Source organism: Xenopus laevis, chromosome 8S (assembly GCF_017654675.1).
Source record: "Xenopus laevis strain J_2021 chromosome 8S, Xenopus_laevis_v10.1, whole genome shotgun sequence".
NCBI lineage: Eukaryota > Metazoa > Chordata > Amphibia > Anura > Pipidae > Xenopus > Xenopus laevis.
The window spans coordinates 102494162-102515553 of NC_054386.1; the positions used below are offsets into that span (position 1 = coordinate 102494162).

At 42.8% G+C, this 21392-nt stretch overlaps 2 protein-coding genes across 3 annotated transcripts; one reads left to right on the forward strand and one right to left on the reverse strand.

The window, feature by feature from the left end:
• Positions 1-848: 848 nt before the first annotated feature.
• On the forward strand, positions 849-3282 carry LOC108700424 (protein S100-G). Its single transcript, XM_018233594.2, has 3 exons — positions 849-1000; positions 2709-2855; positions 3089-3282. Exons 2-3 carry the CDS (start codon positions 2715-2717, stop codon positions 3233-3235), a joined length of 288 nt encoding a protein of 95 aa, XP_018089083.1. The 5' UTR covers positions 849-1000; positions 2709-2714; the 3' UTR covers positions 3236-3282.
• Positions 3283-5156: 1874 nt separating this feature from the next.
• On the reverse strand, positions 5157-19214 carry LOC108700425 (protein S100-G). Of its 2 annotated transcripts, XM_041574587.1 has the most exons (4): positions 19099-19214; positions 14491-14627; positions 6174-6316; positions 5157-5350 (listed from the first exon to the last, which is right to left on the reverse strand). In XM_041574587.1, exons 3-4 carry the CDS (start codon positions 6309-6311, stop codon positions 5210-5212), a joined length of 279 nt encoding a protein of 92 aa, XP_041430521.1. In that variant the 5' UTR covers positions 6312-6316; positions 14491-14627; positions 19099-19214; the 3' UTR covers positions 5157-5209. The 2 variants fall into 2 exon arrangements, with proteins under 2 accessions (XP_041430521.1, XP_018089084.1); XM_018233595.2 differs by lacking the exons at positions 14491-14627; positions 19099-19214 and adding an exon at positions 7931-8084.
• Positions 19215-21392: the final 2178 nt, after the last annotated feature.

Sequence of the window (21392 nt, forward strand, 5' to 3'; positions counted from 1 at the left end):
CATTATGTCCAGGCGGCTCCCATAAAGCCCATCAGATACAAGTTCTTTCACTATAGCAATGCCCTAAGCGTGAGCACCTCTCAAGTCACCCAGGCAACACCCACCAGTGCAATGGACAAACTGGGTGCTACTGTGAGGGTGACTCTTTGAACTTTGCTTGGGTTGAGGAGCATAGGGACATCTCCAGAAATATACAGTTCCCATTGCTGTTCCCATTGTTGTCAGATAAGAATGACAGGGGTGCCTTGCCCCCAAATCAGCTGTGTGTTAGTAGTGGTCTCCCATCACCTTTCTCCCTGAGCGTCAGTGGTACAACTAGACACCCATGAGCCCCAGGGGTAAAAGTTGCAGCAGTCATAAGGAGCTCTGTATAAACAAACCCTAAGCTGCAGCCTTTGAGATAAGGAACAGCTCACTGTTCTCTGTGACTTCACCACCTTCTCCTCTGCAAACAGCGACTCGGCAGTTGGGAAGTGAATTTGGTTTCATTTTCTTTTCTTATTCATGCCAAGGGTATTTATAGAGGGTAACAGCTGGGGGCACATCTATACTGTACATTACAATAAACTGTAAACATGTGGTGCAAATGAAATTAAATACAAGTGCCAATGTATAATCCAGACACACAGAGAATATCCAGGGAGGGCTGGTAAAGGTTATGTCGGGGGGGGTAACACTACTTTCCTTGGCAGAGGCATCAGAATTTGAAGATCCGTTTGGGGTGGGGCCCTTGTGTCGGGACATTTCTCCACTAAGTTGGGAAAGAGTTAAGCCTGAGGGTAAGATGAGTCACGGGATTGGTTGGGAGTGTCTGGTATTTGCATATCATTAACCAGCCCCCCAGTAACACAGGGGAGGCAGTGAGACTGTGCCATCCAATAACGTGGCCTCTCAGCACCCAAAGGGGGGCAGATCCATTGCACTTTATAAGTGGCACCGCTCCCTCTCACTGACCATTTCTGCAACTTCTTCATAACATTCCTCCCCTGATCCAGTCTGTGTAAGTAGCTGCTACTTCTTCCTTATGAGCCTGGTACACTCTATAAGCCTGGCACTCTGTCTAAGCCTGGCACTCTATCTGTATCAGCCTGGCACTCTATCTGTATGATCCTGGCACTCTATCTGTATCAGCCCGGCACTCTGTCTAAGCCTGGCACTCTATCTGTATCAGCCTGGCACTCTATCTGTATCAGCCTGGCACTCTGTCTAAGCCTGGCACTCTATCTGTATCAGCCCGGCACTCTATCTAAGCCTGGCACTCTATCTGTATCAGCCTGTCTAAGCCTGACATACTCTCTAAGTCTGGCACACTCTATAAGCCTGGCACTCTCTCTAAGCCTGGCACTCTCGCTAAGCCTGGCACTCTATCTGTAAGATACAGCAAGAAAAAATCTGATGGCACACAGGAGAGAGAGTCAAGCCTGCTTGACAAAGGGGTTTTTCTCCCAGTAACGTTGCATTGCACTCCACTTTGAAATTAAAATTTGAAGATTTCCTGCAGTCCTGTGTGTCATCGGATTTTTTCTTGTTGTATCTTTCTGTGAGGTGGCCGAGCCTCTACCCTTGTGCACCCGGCGTCTCTTTGATTTCGTAGGGTGTGCGAGGTCCTGCATTGTTCTTACTCTATCTGTGAGAGCCTGGCACTCTGTCTATGCCTGACACTCTCTCTAAGCCTGGCACGCTCTCTAAGCCTGGCACTCTGTCTAAGCCTGACACTCTCTCTCTAAGCCTGGCACTCTGTGTATGCCTGGCACTCTCTCTAAACCTGGCACTCTCTCTTAGCCTGGCACTCTCTCTAAGCCTGACACTCTCTCTCTAAGCCTGGCACTCTGTGTATGCCTGGCACTCTCTCTAAGCCTGGCACTCTCTCTAAGCCTGGCACTCTGTCTAAGCCTGGCACTCTGTCTAAGCCTGACACTCTCTCTCTAAGCCTGGCACTCTGTCTATGCCTGGCACTCTCTCTAAGCCTGGCACTCTCTCTATGCCTGGCACTCTGTATCAGCCTGGCACTCTGTTTAAGCTTGACACACTCTCTAAGTCTAGCACTGAGCACTCAGTCTAAGCCTGTCAGTTTGTCTATTTAAAGGGGTTGTTAACCTTTGTTAACTATTAATATGTCCAAGTCTGGTTTAAGACTGGCACTCTATCTGTCCAAGCCTGATCTAAGACTTGCACTCTATTTCTCTCCAAGCCTGGTCTAAGACTAGTACTCTATCCCTCTGAGCCCGATCTAGGACTGGTACTCTATCTCTCTCCAAGCGGGTCTAAGACTGACACTCTATCTGCCCAAGGATAGCTTTGTATCTGGGCAGAAAGGTTTTCCTTGGCACAACTAACTCTTAGGTAACTTACATTTATCATAACCTTAATAACCATTGATATCTAAATTTCCTTTTCTAGCTGGGTGTTGGTTATCAGGTTCCTCGGTTACTTTAGCACATAGCTGTATCTTGTAAAAATATTGCTGGAAATGAAAATATGAGTTTTGTATGTGATATATCAAGAGGAAAGGAATGAAACAGGTGAAAGGTCATTTAGGCCCTGGGATTGGCTACTCAGTCAATCAGGATCCATCAGGGTATATTTGGGTTTCTGGGTCCCTCCTTGACTTTGGAAGACTTTCACTCACACAACAAACTTGAAACTTCATGAACATGTTTTTCGCAAGCAAAATGTATGAGAATAACAGATCCCCATTCTCTTCTCAGTAAGTCATGGCCAACAGCCCAAAATCCACTCTGGAAAAATCCATCTTTGACCTGGTTGAGACTTACAAAAAATACGCCGGTGATGACTGCGTCCTAAACCAGGAGGAGCTGCGGAAGTTGGCCATGAAGGAGTTCCCCACCCTGTGTGTAAGTACCTGGGCTCCCTAAATCCTGGGGTGCAGCGTGGGTGGCCAGACTTGTCCTTATTTCATACTGGTATCAAGTGAAATCACATGGAATAAGCAGTTTATTATATATATATATTACATTACTTATTCCATATGATTTCACTTTATGCTCTGGGGTATCACACAAAAGATATAATGGGGATGGTGCCCCTCTATCCTTTCCATGACACGGTGTCTCTTTCTCCCCAAAAGCAAAGTGATCAGAAGGACGACATTATGAAGAAGGTGTTTGCACAGATGGACATGGATGGGGACAACAAAGTCACCTTCAAGGAATTTGCCTTGTTCTACTGTTACATCGCCATCTCTCTGGGGGAAATGATGTTTCATTGCAAGTAAATCAGATATTTTGTATGAAATGCCAATAAAAGTCACTTCTGACCCTCCTGCTGATGCTTTCCTTCTGTTCCTTTATCTCCTCCCATACACATACACCCCTAGTATCCTTACTGTAAGGACAGTCAGGTTATGGGATTCATTGGTGGGGAGGAAAGGAGATCTCACCATCAGCATAGGAAGGGGTTCTTTACTGTAAGGGCAGTCAAGTTATGGGATTCCCTACCAAGAGAGGGGGAATGAGTGATTCATTGGTGGGGAGGAAAGGAGATCTCACCATCAGCATAGGAAGGGGTTCTTTACTGTAAGGGCAGTCAGGTTATGGGATACCCTACCAAGAGAGGGGGAATGAGTGATTCATTGGTGGGGAGGAAAGGAGATCTCACCATCAGCATAGGAAGGGGTTCTTTACTGTAAGGGCAGTCAAGTTATGGGATTCCCTACCAAGAGAGGGGGAATGAGTGATTCATTGTTGGGGAGGAAAGGAGATTTCACCATCAGCATAGGAAGGGGTTCTTTACTGTAAGGGCAGTCAAGTTATGGGATTCCCTACCAAGAGAGGGGGAATGAGTGATTCATTGTTGGGGAGGAAAGGAGATTTCACTATTTTTGGTGAATGAGAAAACCATTCCTTATCCCAGACTAGATACACATTTCATCTTAAGGACTGGAGCCTAAACTGCACTGAATACTCCAGGTGAGGCCTTACCAGGAACTTAAAAAGAGGCAAATTACGTTAATTAGAGTTAATGCCCTTTTATGCCAGACAGCACTTGAATGATAATTGAATAAGAGTCATATTTGGGTTCTTATATATACTTCATGGCAGAGTTCTGATATTTCTGTTGCATCTCAAGGAGATCAACCACTGCCTTAATAGAGACTGTAAGAAGAAAAGCCAATAGCCTGGGCAATAACTAGTTGTATCCAGTTCATGAATTGATCCATTTCCCAGCAGCCTCATCTACTGAGAATGCTCCTTAATGTCTGTCTCAGTCAGTTGGCTAAAAAATGTACTTTCTAGACATGGAAATCAATAGCAATGCCTGTAATTATCTTGTAATGAAATATATTCTAAATGGTTATTTAACCCTCTTAATCTTTGAGTCATAGGACAGGTAGTTAGTGTTGACCATTGTTTAAGGATTCCATGTTGCTTGAGGTGACTCCTGGTCTTGGAAGCAGAGATCACCATCTTGGCATGAGCAACTGCTACAATGAATTCAAGAACATGGAGCCATAAAACCAGCAGGATTCTAGAACATTCCCACCTCCTTCTGCAGATGATGAAACCCAACCACATGGTTCCTTACAAAGAGACAAATTTACAAATGAAACGTAAAGGAGATCCAGCTCTAGTCATTATAATGAGTGGCCTTTGGGGCTGTTGAGTAGAAGACATTCCTCAGACATCACCTTTTACCTAACTTGGCAAGATCTGCTTCATGTGTAGGAGCCTGGAGTAGGAGGCTGCACCAACATTGTACAGGACTAGGTCACCACAATCCGACTCACACCAGGACTGTGACTCACTCAGTGTTTGTAGTTCTGTGTTTTTGTTTCCTATTGGTTACAGGAGCTAAAATATACTACTCAGTAGAGCAATTCATAAGTTCTTTTTAGATGGGCCTCTCCCCTTAAGCCCTGGAGGACCTTCATGTGGTTCAGGACGTGACATTAAGATCCTTTTACTGACAACCACTTGCCTTTTATAGCTGAGGCCACCATGGCCAGTATCAGACCCAGGCAAAGACCCAGTAATATGGAGCAGCCCCTACTTCTTCCAACCCTCCATGACATCAAGGGAACCATCACGTTGGGGCTCATTTGAGAGGACTTGCCTACTTGTCCCACCACAGAACTATTTCCACTACATCACTGGTTTCACTTTCATTGTGCAAGGAAAAACAAAGTGACAGCAGAATACAAACTGACAGTTTTATTGACATCAAACGTAGAGCAAATCTACAACAATATTCACTTGTTCAAATTCCCCTCTAGGGCGATGGTGATGAAACAGAAGAACATTGCGAATTCATCAAAGGTGACTTTCTTGTCCCCATCCATGTCCATCTTGCCAAAGACCCCCTTCAGAATTTCATCTTTCTTTTCGTTTTTCTGTTGGCCAGAGAGACTCTGCATTAACGACTAACATGGACATCATATTCCCCAGTGTAGTCACCAATCACATTATTATTAGCTTATTGTGTGCCCGGAACATTCCTTCTCTGTATATTTGTATTTATACATATGGGAGGAGGAGGTGCCATATTGATTCCCTTAGACAGTACAGTATGAGGGTATAGCTTATTGTGTGCCCAGAACATTCCTTCTCTGTATATTTGTATTTATACATATGGGAGGAGGAGGTGCCATATTGATTCCCTTAGACAGTACAGTATGAGGGTATAGCTTATTGTGTGCCCAGAACATTCCTTCTCTGTATATTTGTATTTATACATATGGGAGGAGGAGGTGCCATATTGATTCCCTTAGACAGTACAGTATGAGGGTATAGCTTATTGTGTGCCCAGAACATTCCTTCTCTGTATATTTGTATTTATACATATGGGAGGAGGAGGTGCCATATTGATTCCCTTAGACAGTACAGTATGAGGGTATAGCTTATTGTGTGCCCAGAACATTCCTTCTCTGTATATTTGTATTTATACATATGGGAGGAGGAGGTGCCATATTGATTCCCTTAGACAGTACAGTATGAGGGTATAGCTTATTGTGTGCCCAGAACATTCCTTCTCTGTATTTCTGTATTTTTTTGGGGGGGTTTTGTCGAAGGGATTAACGGGTTGAGGTGGAGTTAGATATCCTACAGACATATTAATACAATCACTAAGAGTGGCCAAAAGCTCAGATAGCCCCCGTGCGCATGTCGGATACTGAGAGGGAGATGCCGCATGTCTCAGACAGCCAATGTACTTACACACAGAGAGGGGAATTCCTTCATGGCCATTTCAGTCAGTTCAGCCTGGTTCAGGCTGGAGCTGTCTCCGTCCTTGCCGGCGTACTTTTTGAAAGTGCCAATCAGTTGGATGATCTGTTGTTCAAGATTTGCAGCCATGATTCCTGGTGATGAGAAAAGGGGTCTGTCATTCCCATGGGAACATTGTGTCAGAGCCTTGTACTGTGGGCCCTATAGAAGCACAGAGGGCCAAGGAAAAGCCAATAAAATTACCTAATCTACATCCAAACTGAGTGCAGAGCAGACAGTAACCCTTCCAACACTTTCCTCTTGTCTCTATATATTAGGTACCTATCTAGTGCTACCAATCCCTATTTCTGTAGGGAAATGAGAGAGAGCAGACAGTAACCCTTCCAACACTTTCCTCTTGTCTCTATATATTAGGTACCTATCTAGTGTTACCAATCCCTATTTCTGTAGGGAAATGAGAGAGAGCAGACAGTAACCCTTCCAACACTTTCCTCTTGTCTCTATATATTAGGTACCTATCTAGTGTTACCAATCCCTATTTCTGTAGAGAAATGAGAGAGCAGACAGTAACCCTTCCAACACTCTCCTCTTGTCTCTATATATTAGGTACCTATCTAGTGTTACCAATCCCTATTTCTGTAGGGAAATGAGAGAGAGCAGACAGTAACCCTTCCAACACTTTCCTCTTGTCTCTATATATTAGGTACCTATCTAGTGCTACCAATCCCTATTTCTGTAGGGAAATGAGAGAGAGCAGACAGTAACCCTTCCAACACTTTCCTCTTGTCTCTATATATTAGGTACCTATCTAGTGCTACCAATCCCTATTTCTGTAGAGAAATGAGAGAAAGCAGACAGTAACCCTTCCAACACTTTCCTCTTGTCTCTATATATTAGGTACCTATCTAGTACTACCAATCCCTATTTCTGTAGGGAAATGAGAGAGAGCAGACAGTAACCCTTCCAACACTTTCCTCTTGTCTCTATATATTAGGTACCTATCTAGTGTTACCAATCCCTATTTCTGTAGGGAAATGAGAGAGAGCAGACAGTAACCCTTCCAACACTCTCCTCTTGTCTCTATATATTAGGTACCTATCTAGTGTTACCAATCCCTATTTCTGTAGGGAAATGAGAGAGAGCAGACAGTAACCCTTCCAACACTTTCCTCTTGTCTCTATATATTAGGTACCTATCTAGTGTTACCAATCCCTATTTCTGTAGGGAAATGAGAGAGAGCAGACAGTAACCCTTCCAACACTTTCCTCTTGTCTCTATATATTAGGTACCTATCTAGTGTTACCAATCCCTATTTCTGTAGGGAAATGAGAGAGAGCAGACAGTAACCCTTCCAACACTTTCCTCTTGTCTCTATATATTAGGTACCTATCTAGTGTTACCAATCCCTATTTCTGTAGAGAAATGAGAGAGAGCAGACAGTAACCCTTCCAACACTTTCCTCTTGTCTCTATATATTAGGTACCTATCTAGTACTACCAATCCCTATTTCTGTAGGGAAATGAGAGAGAGCAGACAGTAACCCTTCCAACACTTTCCTCTTGTCTCTATATATTAGGTACCTATCTAGTGTTACCAATAAATGTTTTGGTGGTGCCACACCTAGGGATGAGCTATAGAAGAAGGTGCCAGGCCCAGAGTAAGATGCCAGGCTGAGGCAGAAGCTATAGAGAAGGTACCAGGCTGATAGAGGGCACCAGTAAGGAAAGGCAGAAGTAGAAAGCACTTACCTAGTCTAAGAGACCACACAGGAAGAGACAGAGAAACAAACAGCAGTTCTGTGACAGGGAGAAGCAGAGTTTATATAGAGAGCAAAGGCATCTGTCCCTCCTATAGACAAGGGAGTGGGGTAGGTAAGTGGCTGTCAGCACCTTATTAGTTGCTACAGGGCCTGGAGTAATGGGACGGCCAATCCCTGATGGACATGCGGCACCTGCATCTGTCTGAGCTCTGCTGAGCTTAACCCTTTCTAGATCAGTGCAGAATTGTCAGCACAGAAGGGACACTCCAAATCAAGATCAACTCACTTTAGCTTCCAGAGATGCTTTATCTGTGTATATGCAGAGCAGAGTGGGTATCTGTGTATATACAGAGCAGAGTGGGTATCTGTGTATATGCAGAGCAGAGTGGGTATCTGTGTATATGCAGAGCAGAGTGGGTATCTGTGTATATGCAGAGCAGAGTGGGTATCTGTGTATATACAGAGCAGAGTGGGTATCTGTGTATATGCAGAGCAGGGTGGGTATCTGTGTATATGCAGAGCAGAGTGGTTATCTGTGTATATGCAGAGCAGGGTGGGTATAGGTGTATATGCAGAGCAGAGTAGGTATAGGTGTATATGCAGAGCTCGGGAGCATCAGGGGTCAGGCCCAGGGGCAGAGACAGAACTCAGTGGGGACAGTGGATTTAAAGGGGACACATCTCCTACTGCATGTGCCAAAGCAGGGGTGGGGGGCAGACTTAATTATATATGCAAGAGGCTGCTCCAATGAAAAGCTCCAGTGCTATGGCAGTTATGTTAATGTTATATAATATAGGGAGACTTTATGCAACCTGCCCAGTTCTTTGTTTAAATCTTATCATTCGAAGGGATGTACCAAATCCTGGATTTGCTTCAGCACTCGGCCGAGACTTTATCAGTAGGATGTGGATTTGGCTGACTCCAAGTGCCTGACCGAACCCCTAAAATCACAGACTTTAGGTCATGCAATCAACGAAATCACAAATGTTTTTCTGCACCTTCATGAGAGCTCCGTGATTTGGTGCATCCCTTATAATTAGCCCCATATCTGTTGTTTTTAACATGTTTTTGAAAAAAAAAAAAACTGTGGGAACAGAGCTGAATGGGGGGGCTCCCATGTGGTATCTCTAATGCCAGGGGATGCTGGGAGATGTTGTCCAATAACAGGCCAGGGATATCCCTGATGTAAGGTATAAGCTGCACACTGATTGGGTGAGGGCCAAGTATAGGGCCCTAATTGGCCTCCAGTACAGAACTCTGTTCCATTGCTGGAGACTGAGCTGCTGGGAACACAACTCTGATTCTTACAGTCTCCAGCCAACGCCCAGTGACTCACCCAATAACCATCCAGCGCTTAACCCCAAACAGCCCCCCCCCCCATCCTGGGGGTGTGTATTGCTCCATGCGTCAAACCTTAACTCTTTGCTCTGTAATTAAAGGCTTGTGCAAAAGCAAATTGCTAGTATCTGTCTAGTTGCTAATAGTCTATGCACTGCTGGTTCTGACTATTCAAACAACGTAGCAGATGCCAGCTGATAGACACATGCAAGGCATTGTGGGAATATCAGTGCTGGCTGGAGTAGATCAAACATAGTAACATAGTAATGAGATTGAAAAGAGACACACATCCATCAAGTTCAACCTTAAGTCTATATATAACCTGCCTAACTGTCAGTTGATCCAGAGGAAGGTGAAAACCCCTTCTGAACACAAAGCCAATTTGCCTCAGAGGGGGGAAAATTCCTTCCTAACTCCAAAATGGCAATCAGACCAGTCCCTGGATTTTACTTTTGCTCTATTGTTTCCAGAGTCAGAACCAGCAATGCAGCATAGGACAAACAAATACTGCTTTCTGCTGGGCGTGGCAGCAACCACCGGCCCCCTGTCTCTCCCAGTAACACGCAGTAGGTAAATATCAGCCATTGTTCCTCTTCCCTTTCTGTGGGCTGATGAAAAGAAGCAAATGAAGAAGTCTCATAGTTTGGAGGAAGGAGAAGACACCTCCCAGTGATCAGCAGGGGGGCTGAGGAGAATTTGGTCTGGGCTTGTGACTCGCCCAACATTGGCCTCCCATTGAGCCCGAATGAAAGGGACAGGGAGGAGGACAAGTTTTGGAGAATAGGTCCCTCTCTATGAGTCACACAAAACACAAAGGAAAGAGCATGTCCAATGGGCTGGTTTAGAGCAGGTGATGGCCAAGCCATTGGTATGGTGCCACAAATACCCACACATGGTGCCCATGTGCTTATAAGAAATGCTCAGTGCAGGGCTTTGCCTTGAGTAGTCAGTAGGTACATGGATTCTGATGCCCCTGTGGCTACACCTACGTGGAACCTCTGTGCCGTTAGCCTGGAGCAGATATTTCTCAACCATATGAGTCACTTACTGACAGTTGACGATTCTGCAATCCACTCCCTCCCTTACGGCACAAAGCAACGAGCCTCCCGCCCGGGGCAGATTCTCTATGGTTTAACCCTCCCCCAACTACTTACAAATATCTATAACTTTTACTCATTTTTATTCATTTCACTGCTTACCCACAATCCCTTGTTTAAAGGTACACTAACTATGCGCCTCAAATTAGGTGTATCCCCCCCAACATTCCCCCCAGTATAATCGATATGTATTAGTAAGACATACAAATATTAAAGAAGAGGTGTCGTTGACTTGAATCTATATATAATCCCAATAGATGTTCATCAAACTGAGACTGAGTCAATCGGATCATATAAATTGTTATAAAATATTAATCCCTTCCCCCTGGATACAGAGTCTGCCAGTCTGGGTCCTGTATGCTTTCTCCCCTGAACCAGCTGCTTGGCCAAGCTCAACCGTGTCTTTCTGCTTCTGACTTCAAGGCAAAAACTCACAATCCTTTTTTCAATCTTTGCCTTATTACCCTTCTCATTTGGGCACAATGAGATTAATTGCCCTTCCTTGGGGCTGTCATATCTCAGCATATCCAGCAGCTGCAAAAATGACAACAGAGAAAGTTCGGAAATATCATTCATGAGCAGGTTCACCTGGAAACCAGAGCAAATAGAGGCCACAATGGAGACTGCTATACAGTAGAAGGATTAAGAGAGAGATATAATAATATAATAATAAGAGAGAGAGATTGATTCTGTATACAGGTATATTCATTTCTATATTTGTTTTCTGCCTGTGTAAGTCATTTCATATAGATCTAACAAAAGGTTACATTCTTGAGTGAAAGTCAGTAGTATTCGTTTCAAGATCTTGGCTGCCCCCTTGCTACACTGTCAGGCTTGCTGGTCTGAAGTTACAAGTTGAGGATAGTATTGTATTCATAAAATAGATTTAGGGGAATGTGGGACTGCTTATCAGGGCTGAACTAGTGGTAGACATAAAAGGCACATGCTTAGGGCATGGGAGGAAGACAAAGAAGCCAAGGGAGAGTTGCTGAGAGGTGTGGGGAGATGGGAAGACTAGGCAGACTTGCTGAGCAGGGGTAGTTGTCAAGCATGGGGGGAATTAGCCATAGGCCTTTCTTTGGGTGTCCTTGCTGGTTCTGCTGCTCATCCTAGGGGTTTCCAAAGCAGTGGATGAATGTTGAACAATAGGGAGATATTGATGACTGACTATAGTGATTTGAACTCAACACAAATCTATTGTAGATACTAATTAAATTATGGAAGAATGATTAAGGTGGCAATGTTTCATAAATCTAGAATCAGGTTATGAGCACATGTTGGGGACTGTAAAGTTGGGTTTGAACTCAAAACATCCACTAGAGAACTAAAGCCCTGGATGCTTAGCTTATGCTTGGAGCATTTGGTCAATTGGGCTTGTGGTGACCAGTATTGTCCCTCAGGTGGAGATGTGATCTTCTGCTTTCTACTGTCACATGTCACATGCACTGGTCATAGTTATCACACGTTTTACTGTCTCTCCACGATTCATGCTACTAATCCTACTGAAATGTTGTAGTGCGGTGCTGAAGGAAATCTCAAGGTTTATAAGCTAATAAGGAACTCGTTGAGTCATGGGTTGCAATTAGAAAGCAGAAAATGTTTTAGAAGTATCTTGAAAACTCTAAATGTCAATGTCAATTGTAAATGTCAGTTTGAGGGAGGGCTACAATGGAAGGCTGTTGGTTAAATGAACATTATGAGGGTACAATGAACTACATAGAGCCAACAAAGCCATCTTCCTTTCCATGATAATTATGAGACTTTCTTCCATTAATCTGAGTAATTGGTGATAAGCAAGACCCAACCTTTGCTTGTTTTTCATTAATCAGTCCCATCCTGTCTGTAACATTCTTAGGTGAGGCACCGTCAAGACCAATTGGTAACCCTCAATGAAAACACACCTACTGATTGGTACTTCCAGTGGTCGGGGTATCTACTAGATATAGAGATTCTTGCACACCCTCAAGTATTTGGGGAGGTCAGAGGTCTAACCACACCCAAAGTTGGGCTTAACATATTTTAGTTAATCTACACCTGCAATTGGCAGGTATTTAGTAGCCGTGAGGCAAAAGCTTTGTCTGACAGGACCATGAGCACCAGTAGAACAAGTTTGGGTGTGGAGGTGCAAAAGATTATGAAGAATAGAGTGCACATACCAGATGCCAGACAGGGGCTTGTTTTTTTCTGTGCTATTTGGGGTTCTTTATGAAAAGCCTAAAATAAACAAATGCCCAACCTTTAAAGGAGCAGCTTTTTTCACAACTCACACTTTCCCTAGCACTAACATACAATTACACTCTTGAGTGTAAATCAGTAGAACTAGTTGAGGATAGTATTGTAAGTGAGTTGAGGATAGTATTGTATTCATAAAATAGATTCAGGGGAATGTGGGACTGCTAATCAGGGCTGAACTAGTGGTAGACATTAAAGGCACATGCCTGGGGCATGGGAGGAAGACATAGAGGCTAAGAGACAGTTGCTGAGAGGGGAGGTGTAGGGAGATGGGAAGACTAGGCAGACCTGCTGAGCAGGGGTAGTTGTCAAGCACAGGGGGATAACACCATAGGCCTTTCTTTGGGTGTCCTTGCTGGTTCTGCTGCTCATCCTAGGGATTTCCAAAGCAGTGGATGAGGGCTCAGCAATAGGGAGATATTGATGACTAATGATATAGTGATTTGAACTCAACACAAATCTATTGTAAATACTAATGGAATTATGGAAGAATGATTAAGGTGGTAATGTTTCATAAATCTGCAATAAGGTTATAACCACGTGTTGGGGACTGTAAAGTTGGGTTTGAACTCAAAACATCCACTAGAGAACTAAAGCCCTGGATGCTTAGCTTATGCTTGGAGCATTTGGTCAATTAGGCTTGGTCAAATTTGTGGTTGATTAACAACAGGACAATGGGGTAACCAGTATTGTTACTCGGTGGAGATGTGATCTTCTGCTTTCTACTGCAATAACAAGTCACATGCACTGGTCATAGTTATCACACGTATTACTATCTCTCCATGATTCATGCTGCTAATCTTACGGAAACTTCGTAGTGCGGTGCCGAAGGGCATTTCAAGCTTATAATGAACTCGTTGAGTCATGGGTTGCAATTAGAAAGCAGAGAATGTTTTTTAAGTATATTGAAAACTGTAGAAACTGTTTTGTAAATGTCAGTTTGAGGGAAGGCTACAATGGAAGGCTGTTGATTAAATGAACATCACGAGGGTACAATGAACTTCATAGAGCCAACAAAGCCATCTTCTTTTCCATGGTAATTATGAGACCTTCTTCCATTAAGCTGGATAATTGGTGATAAGCCAGACTCAACCATTGCTTCTTTTTCATTAATTAGTCCCACCCTGTATGTAACATTCTTAGATGAGGCACCCTCAAGACCAATTTGTTCCATGATGACCCTCGATGAATACACACCTACTGATTGGTACTTCCAGTGGTCGGGTATCTACTGGATATAGAGATTCTTGCACACCCTCAAGGACTTGGGAAGGTCAGAGGTCTAGCAACACCCAAAGTTGAGCTTAACATATTTTAGTTAATCTACACCTGCAATTGGCCATTATTTATTAGCCGCAGGGCTAATGACTTTGTCTGACAGGACCATGAGCACCAGTAGAACAAGTTCAGGTATGGAGGTGCTTCTTTGTCTAATAATCATCTTGGGAAACAGGGGACGGTTTGAAGGGCCACTATACCTAAAATCCCAGCTGATTCAATACAAAAGCACCTCTTGGATCAGTCATCAATCTATTACAATAATTTTAAATTCTGGGGATTTCCCCTATTAGTTATAGGTTGGGACATAGAGGGCACAGGGCTCTTGCATCTCAAGGGCCATTAAAAGAGAAGGATAATAGCAGATAAAAGTATAATTGAGTATCATATGTTGTTGTGCAGTTGGAAGGGCTGGAGGCACAATTGGACATGGGGCATAATTGCTTACAAAGAATAGAAAACTTGTATTCCAAAACAAAACGCAGGTACTAATTAGCTAGAGGAGGATGATTTGTTGGTGGTTGACAGGAGTAGGTAAGAAGACAATTAACACAGACAATCTATCAGCTAAATCGACTCAAAACAATTGTTTTTTTCCACTCACGTCACAAAAGGTAGAGGAGGAAGGAAAACATCCCAATGGAAGCACTTCTTCATTGCCAAGCACTTTAGTGGATGAGATAGAGAAGCTGATGACTCCTCCTCAAGTTGATGTTCCAATGACACGTCTAGCAAGGAAAACTGCAGAAGGTAGAAGGTAGTTTCATTTATGGATGTTATGGAGAAGACATGAGAAGATGAAAATAGAAAAAAGAAAATACATCTGTTAAACTAAGGGCTGCATGTCGACCTGCTACTGTACATCTGGCTGAAGCCTCTAAAATTTGGGTTAAGGTTAAAAGGCAAAGTTCTGATCCTTTCAGGCATAACTAGAAGAGCAGTATTGGGGAAATCTCCTGCTCATCACATTAAGGACTTACGGAATCAGTTATTGTTATTTGTTCACAGGGATTTCATCCTACTCTGGAACCTGACCACAGGAACCTCTACAGTCTGGGGTTGTCTCCTGGGGAACCAGCCAATAGTTCTCAGTGGAGCACATGGATTTCTTTACTTTCTAACCAGGTCTGTCCCACAAACTATGAAAGGAAGTAGTTCCTCCAGAGCTAGTAATCCATTTAGCAACCCCTGTTCTAGAGGGGAGGCCAGTTTATACGCATCCATCCCACATTGTGATGGGTTACATGCATGTGAGTTGACATTCATTGGAGATTATATTGCGTTGTAATTATTTCACTTTTAGGGGCAACTTCTACCTCCAGCTCGGTGGAGCCACTATTGGATCTAACGCCGCCCCGTCATATGCCAATACCTTTCTGGCAAAGCTTGAAGAACAATTTATATATCTCGATGTGGACTTTGCCAGGCAATGCCTAGCCTGGTGGTGGTACATCGATGATATTTTTATTAGGGATGCACCGAATCCACTTTTTTGGATTCGGCCGAACCCCCAAATCCTTTGCAAAAGGTTCGGCCGAATACCGAACCGAATCCGAACCCTAATTTGCATATGCAAATTAGGGATGGGAAGGGGAAAACATTTTTTACTTCCTTGTTTTGTGAAAAAAAGTCACGTGATTTCCCTCCCCGCCCCTAATTTACAAATGCAAATTAGGATTCAGATTCGGTTTGGCCGGGCAGAAGGATTCGCCCGAATCCGAATCCTGCTGAAAAAGGCCGAATCCCGGCTGAATCCTGAACCGAATCCTGGATTCGGTGCATCCCTAATTTTTATAGTATGGAGGGGTGACGGCTCCCTTCAGCAGTTCCATAGTAGAATAAATGGGGTACATCACTCTATCTGGTTTTCACTTACTTTTGACCTCCAAAAAGACACTTTTTAGATGTCTTAATATACAGTATATTGCAAAGTGCTTATCCTACAATACAGGAATTTAAAACACCACCATTAATATTGTATCAGAGAGTAAAGACTATTGGCGCACGTCACCTCTTCCCAAATGAGAGTAAATTTTTGCCAAGTCTTGGCCAAAAATGATGATTATAGACTCTAATGGGTGAAAAAAATTGTCACGTGTCAAGAAATTGATGTGCAATTTGTCGCACGTAAAAAAAAAAAAATTGTCACCCATAGACTTCTATGCATTTCGGCAAATTTTCACCATTTCACTAATTTTTGGTAAAGCGAAACCGGTCAGATTCTCCCATCACTGGTCTTAAATGAATGAAGACAATTGTTTATTGTGGAGACCAGTGTTCCAGCTAGATTCCTGGCCTTTTTCAAAGTGCAAATACAAACAGGTGTATGTCTAATATACACAACATGGCGGGAAAAGTAAATCCTTAAATTAAAGGAGACAATGTGCAATTGTTTTTTATTTTTTATTAGTTGTTGTTTTTGACTTATTTAGCTTTTAATCAGCAGCTCTCCAGTTTGCTATTTCAGACATTGGTTGCTAGGGTCCAAACAACCCTAGCAACCATTCAGTGATTTGAATGAGAGTCTGGAATATGAATAGGAGAGGCCTGAATAGAAACAATAACAATACATTTGTAGCCTAGGAGTTGGGTTCTCCCACCATACAGAGTGGCCTTGGCATGGGATCTATATTATATCTAATATTATATATTATTACTAGACTGTAGGTTCCATAGTTGTGTATCTATGTGCAATGCCAATACATTATGTATTATTTAATAATTGGGCTGTGAATGAAACTGGTGGATTGGACGTGGAATTGATACTGGAGCCCCCTGGTGGTGGGAGAGTAGAATGAAGGACTCTAGGAAGGGCTCCATTCTGTAGTTACATACAGTAGTTTATAGTGTAGGAGAGGAAGGGCACCACACAGTGGCAAGTAGAAAGATTGCAACTGCAACAGAAACCAATGGTAATATTAGTATTGTTTTCTTACCTGTTATACAGGTACTCACATGACCCCAACCAGACATAAAAGTTATATCAGTGACACCCTCACTGGTGTATAAAAGTATGAAGAGTCTCTCGCCCCCAGAGGCAAAACAGCTCAGATTTGCTTGTTTGGCGGATCTCTCCCAAATATGCCCAGATTGAGGTGCACGATATCAGCCTAACTCAATTGTGGGCCCTAGGGCCCAATGATCAGATCAACGGGGGCTGCATCAACAAACCAAAGTGGTCCGTGATCCAACGGGATTTTTAAACCTGCCCAATAGACATCTGAATGACTTTTAGCCAGGTATCGATTGGGGAAGCCTGTTGGAGGGTCCCATACACTGCTCAATAATCTGCCCACTTGATCTGCTTGTGTATGGACACGACAAAGCTAATAAGGACCTGCTGGTTTCAGCACTATTCAGCAATTAGCAGGTCTCCTCTATCTGTTTGTTCTGAGATACAACTGTAGGAGGTCAATGGGGCCTCTAGTAGTCCTCCTGGCCTGGGCAGTCTGATTCCAAGCCATCAGCAGAAGAGCCCAAGCCATTCTGGGAGCACCATGGAGAAATAAGGAAAGGAAGGAGGATGTGGAAGGGGCATACGTATGGCTCCCAATATAGAACGTGATCCACCACAGGCTTTGATGTATCCCCTGAACTTTGTGACTTTATGTCAGGAGCAAAAATGCTTCCACCTGAACTTAAATTGTTGGACCGTCACTTTAAGAGACTTCACCTTTATTTTGCCCTCCAGAACTGAGTGTAAACACTTACACCGTTCAGCTAAATACAACCTTTCATATACACAATGAGGCTAATTCATTGTGTGTGCAATTAAGGTCTACATTACATGTATTATAAGGGATAATGCACCCCCTACTGTAAATGATAAGGATATTAGAAGTCACTGAGGGGTTGTTCTGTGACCATATAAAGGCACAAGGCTGCAGGCTGAGTTATACAGGGAACTCTGAGTATCACTCCTGTATTATAAGGGATAATGTACCCCCTACTGTAAATGATAAGGATATTAGAAGTCACTGAGGGGTTGTTCTGTGACCATATAAAGGCACAAGGCTGCAGGCTGAGTTATACAGGGAACTCTGAGTATCACTCATGTATTATAAGGGATAATGTACCCCCTACTGTAAATGATAAGGATATTAGAAGTCACTGAGGGGTTGTTCTGTGACCATATAAAGGCACAAGGCTGCAGGCTGAGTTATACAGGGAACTCTGAGTATCACTCGTGTATTATAAGGGATAATGTACCCCCTACTGTAAATGATAAGGATATTAGAAGTCACTGAGGGGTTGTTCTGTGACCATATAAAGACACAAGGCTGCAGGCTGAGTTATACAGGGAACTCTGAGTATCACTCATGTATTATAAGGGATAATGTACCCCCTGCTGTAAATGATAAGGATATTAGAAGTCACTGAAGGGTTGTTCTTCTCATCTACAAGACTTCTCTCTCATCACATCTACAAGACTTCTCTCAGGCTTCTGCTTTTCTCTGGAACTCTCTGTCTCGAGATGTCAGACTTTCTTCTTCTTTCCAAACTTTTTTTTTAAAGACCCACCTGTCTAAAGAAGCTTATTCAATGTACCATTCAATTTTGCTGTATCATAAATCACAAAATTGTTTCTAAAATCCTAATGTCTCAATTGTCCCGTAACCTTTACTTTGTAAACTCTAATTTGTAGGCCCCTCTAATCCTATTGTATCTGTAACCCTTGTTTGTTATCCTCCATTTATTCCCTGTTTGTTATAACTAAGGTAAAGTGTATCTTGTCGGTGCTATATAAATAAATGATGATGATGATGATGAATATAGAGCTATGTTTCAGTTAAGGTCTCCTCTATTAACGAGATGTGAATTATCTTGCATATTGTAGGCAAATCTATTACACTGCATGAGCTGGAAGGTAATCAGGCAATACAGTTCTATCTTCATTTAGTTGTTCTTTTCCAATCAGACTCTGAGATTCCCATAATGCCGGTTCCTCCCAAGATGCTGAATTTCTCAAGATACATCACGGACACTCTGATAATTCTCCTGCAGATCATTCACTTAACTAGAACTTCCCATAACCGGGGGAAAAGCAAAGATCACTATTTAAGACACTCTGAGGCATATACAGTTGCCTATGGATGTTAAATACACATTGTAATTCCATAGGAGGCTTCAAGTTATTAAACAGAGCAACCTGAGGAGAGATCTTGTCCTTGTTTATATTCTTAAATCATTTGGAACATAACCATCAACTTACTGCGATGTACGGGCAATGGAAGGCCATGGTCTGGATAAGACCCTCACAGGATACATTTATTAAACCCTGGAGCTTCAGCAGTCACAGGCCAGAGACCCTGCTGTATTGGGACGAGCTCACGCACAGGAAAAGAAGGATGGATTGTGGGGCTGGAATTCAAATTTATTGACTGCTATATCATATCCTGCGTGTCACGTGACCAGGGATTAACCCATTAGTACCCACTGCCATGTGAAGTACAGGAAAATATCTCTCTTGCACAGCTAATGGGACATGGCAGCTTATAAACCAGTGTAGTCTAATGAGCCTGGATAGTGGATATAGCGGATACAGAGGGGCAGGCTGCCCAGGGCTGGATTTATTGGAGACATTTGTGCTGGATGGAGACAGTTGGTGGGGAGGGACAGAATATTTCCCTGATTCCTGATGTCATTTCTAGTAAACTAAAAATAACTGTCATACCCCAATGTGAGCAGCAGAGGGTGTAGCAATGGGGGCAGCTATTGAAAGGAGAAAAGGCTCAGGTTGCACAGCAGATTAGCTCTGTAGGACATAATGGTGTTATCTGTTATCCACTATATAACCTGTGCCATATAGTCTTTTTTTCTATTTCTGCCATTGCTACACAGCAGCTTGTTTATATAAACTATAGTAGTACTTATCTGTTATCTACTGTGTATCCTGTGCTTGAATGGCTGCCCCCATGGCTACACAGCAGCTTGTATATATAAACTATAGTAGTACTTATCTGTTATCTACTGTGTATCCTGTGCTTGAATGGCTGCCCCCATGGCTACACAGCAGCTTGTTTATATAAACTATAGTAGTACTTATCTGTTATCGACTGTGTACCCTGTGCTTGAATGGCTGCCCCATGGCTACACAGCAGCTTGTTTATATAAACTATAGTAGTACTTATCTGTTATCTACTGTGTATCCTGTGCTTAAATGGCTGCCCCCATGGCTACACAGCAGCTTGTTTATATAAACTATAGTAGTACTTATCTGTTATCTACTGTGTATCCTGTGCTTGAATGGCTGCCCCCATGGCTACACAGCAGCTTGTTTATATAAACTATAGTAGTACTTATCTGTTATCTACTGTGTATCCTGTGCTTGAATGGCTGCCCCCATGACTACACAGCAGCTTGTTTATATAAACTATAGTAGTACTTATCTGTTATCTACTGTGTATCCTGTGCTTGAATGGCTGCCCCCATGGCTACACAGCGGCTTGTTTATATAAACTATAGTAGTACTTATCTGATATCTACTGTGTATCATGTGCTTGAATGGCTGCCCCCATAGCTACACAGCAGCTTGTTTATATAAACTATAGTAGTACTTATCTGATATCTACTGTGTATCCTGTGCTTGAATGGCTGCCCCCATAGCTACACAGCAGCTTGTTTATATAAACTATAGTAGTACTTATCTGTTATCTACTGTGTATCCTGTGCTTGAATGGCTGCCCCCATGGCTACACAGCAGCTTGTTTATATAAACTATAGTAGTACTTATCTGATATCTACTGTGTATCCTGTGCTTGAATGGCTGCCCCCATAGCTACACAGCAGCTTGTTTATATAAACTATAGTAGTACTTATCTGTTATCTACTGTGTATCCTGTGCTTGAATGGCTGCCCCCATGGCTACACAGCAGCTTGTTTATATAAACTATAGTAGTATTTATCTGTTATCTACTGTGTATCCTGTGCTTGAATGGCTGCCCCCATGGCTACACAGCAGCTTGTTTATATAAACTATAGTAGTACTTATCTGTTATCTACTGTGTATCCTGTGCTTGAATGGGGCTGCCCCCATGGCTACACAGCAGCTTGTTTATATAAACTATAGTAGTGTTTCTGAAGCAAACACATCAGTTTTACCAGTGCAGGGAAACACTACATGATATTTTCATTACCTTAAAAACACTTTTATTTTTTGGTGTTACTGTCCCTTTAAAAAGTTTAAAGGGGTTCACCTTTAAATTAACTGTTAGTATGATGTAGAGAAGGATATTCTGAGACAATTTGCAATTGGTTTTCATTTTTTATTATTTGTGGTTTTTGAGTTATTTAGCTTTTTATTCAGCAGCTCTTCAGTTTACAGTTTCAGCAGTCTGGTTGCTAGGGTACAAACTACCCTAGCAACCATGCACTGATATACGTTAGACACAGGAATATGAATAGGTGAGGTCTGAATAGAAAGAAGAGTAATAGAAAGTAGCAATAACAATACATTTGTAGCCTAACAGAGTATTTGTTTTTTTGATGGGGTCAGTGACCCCCATT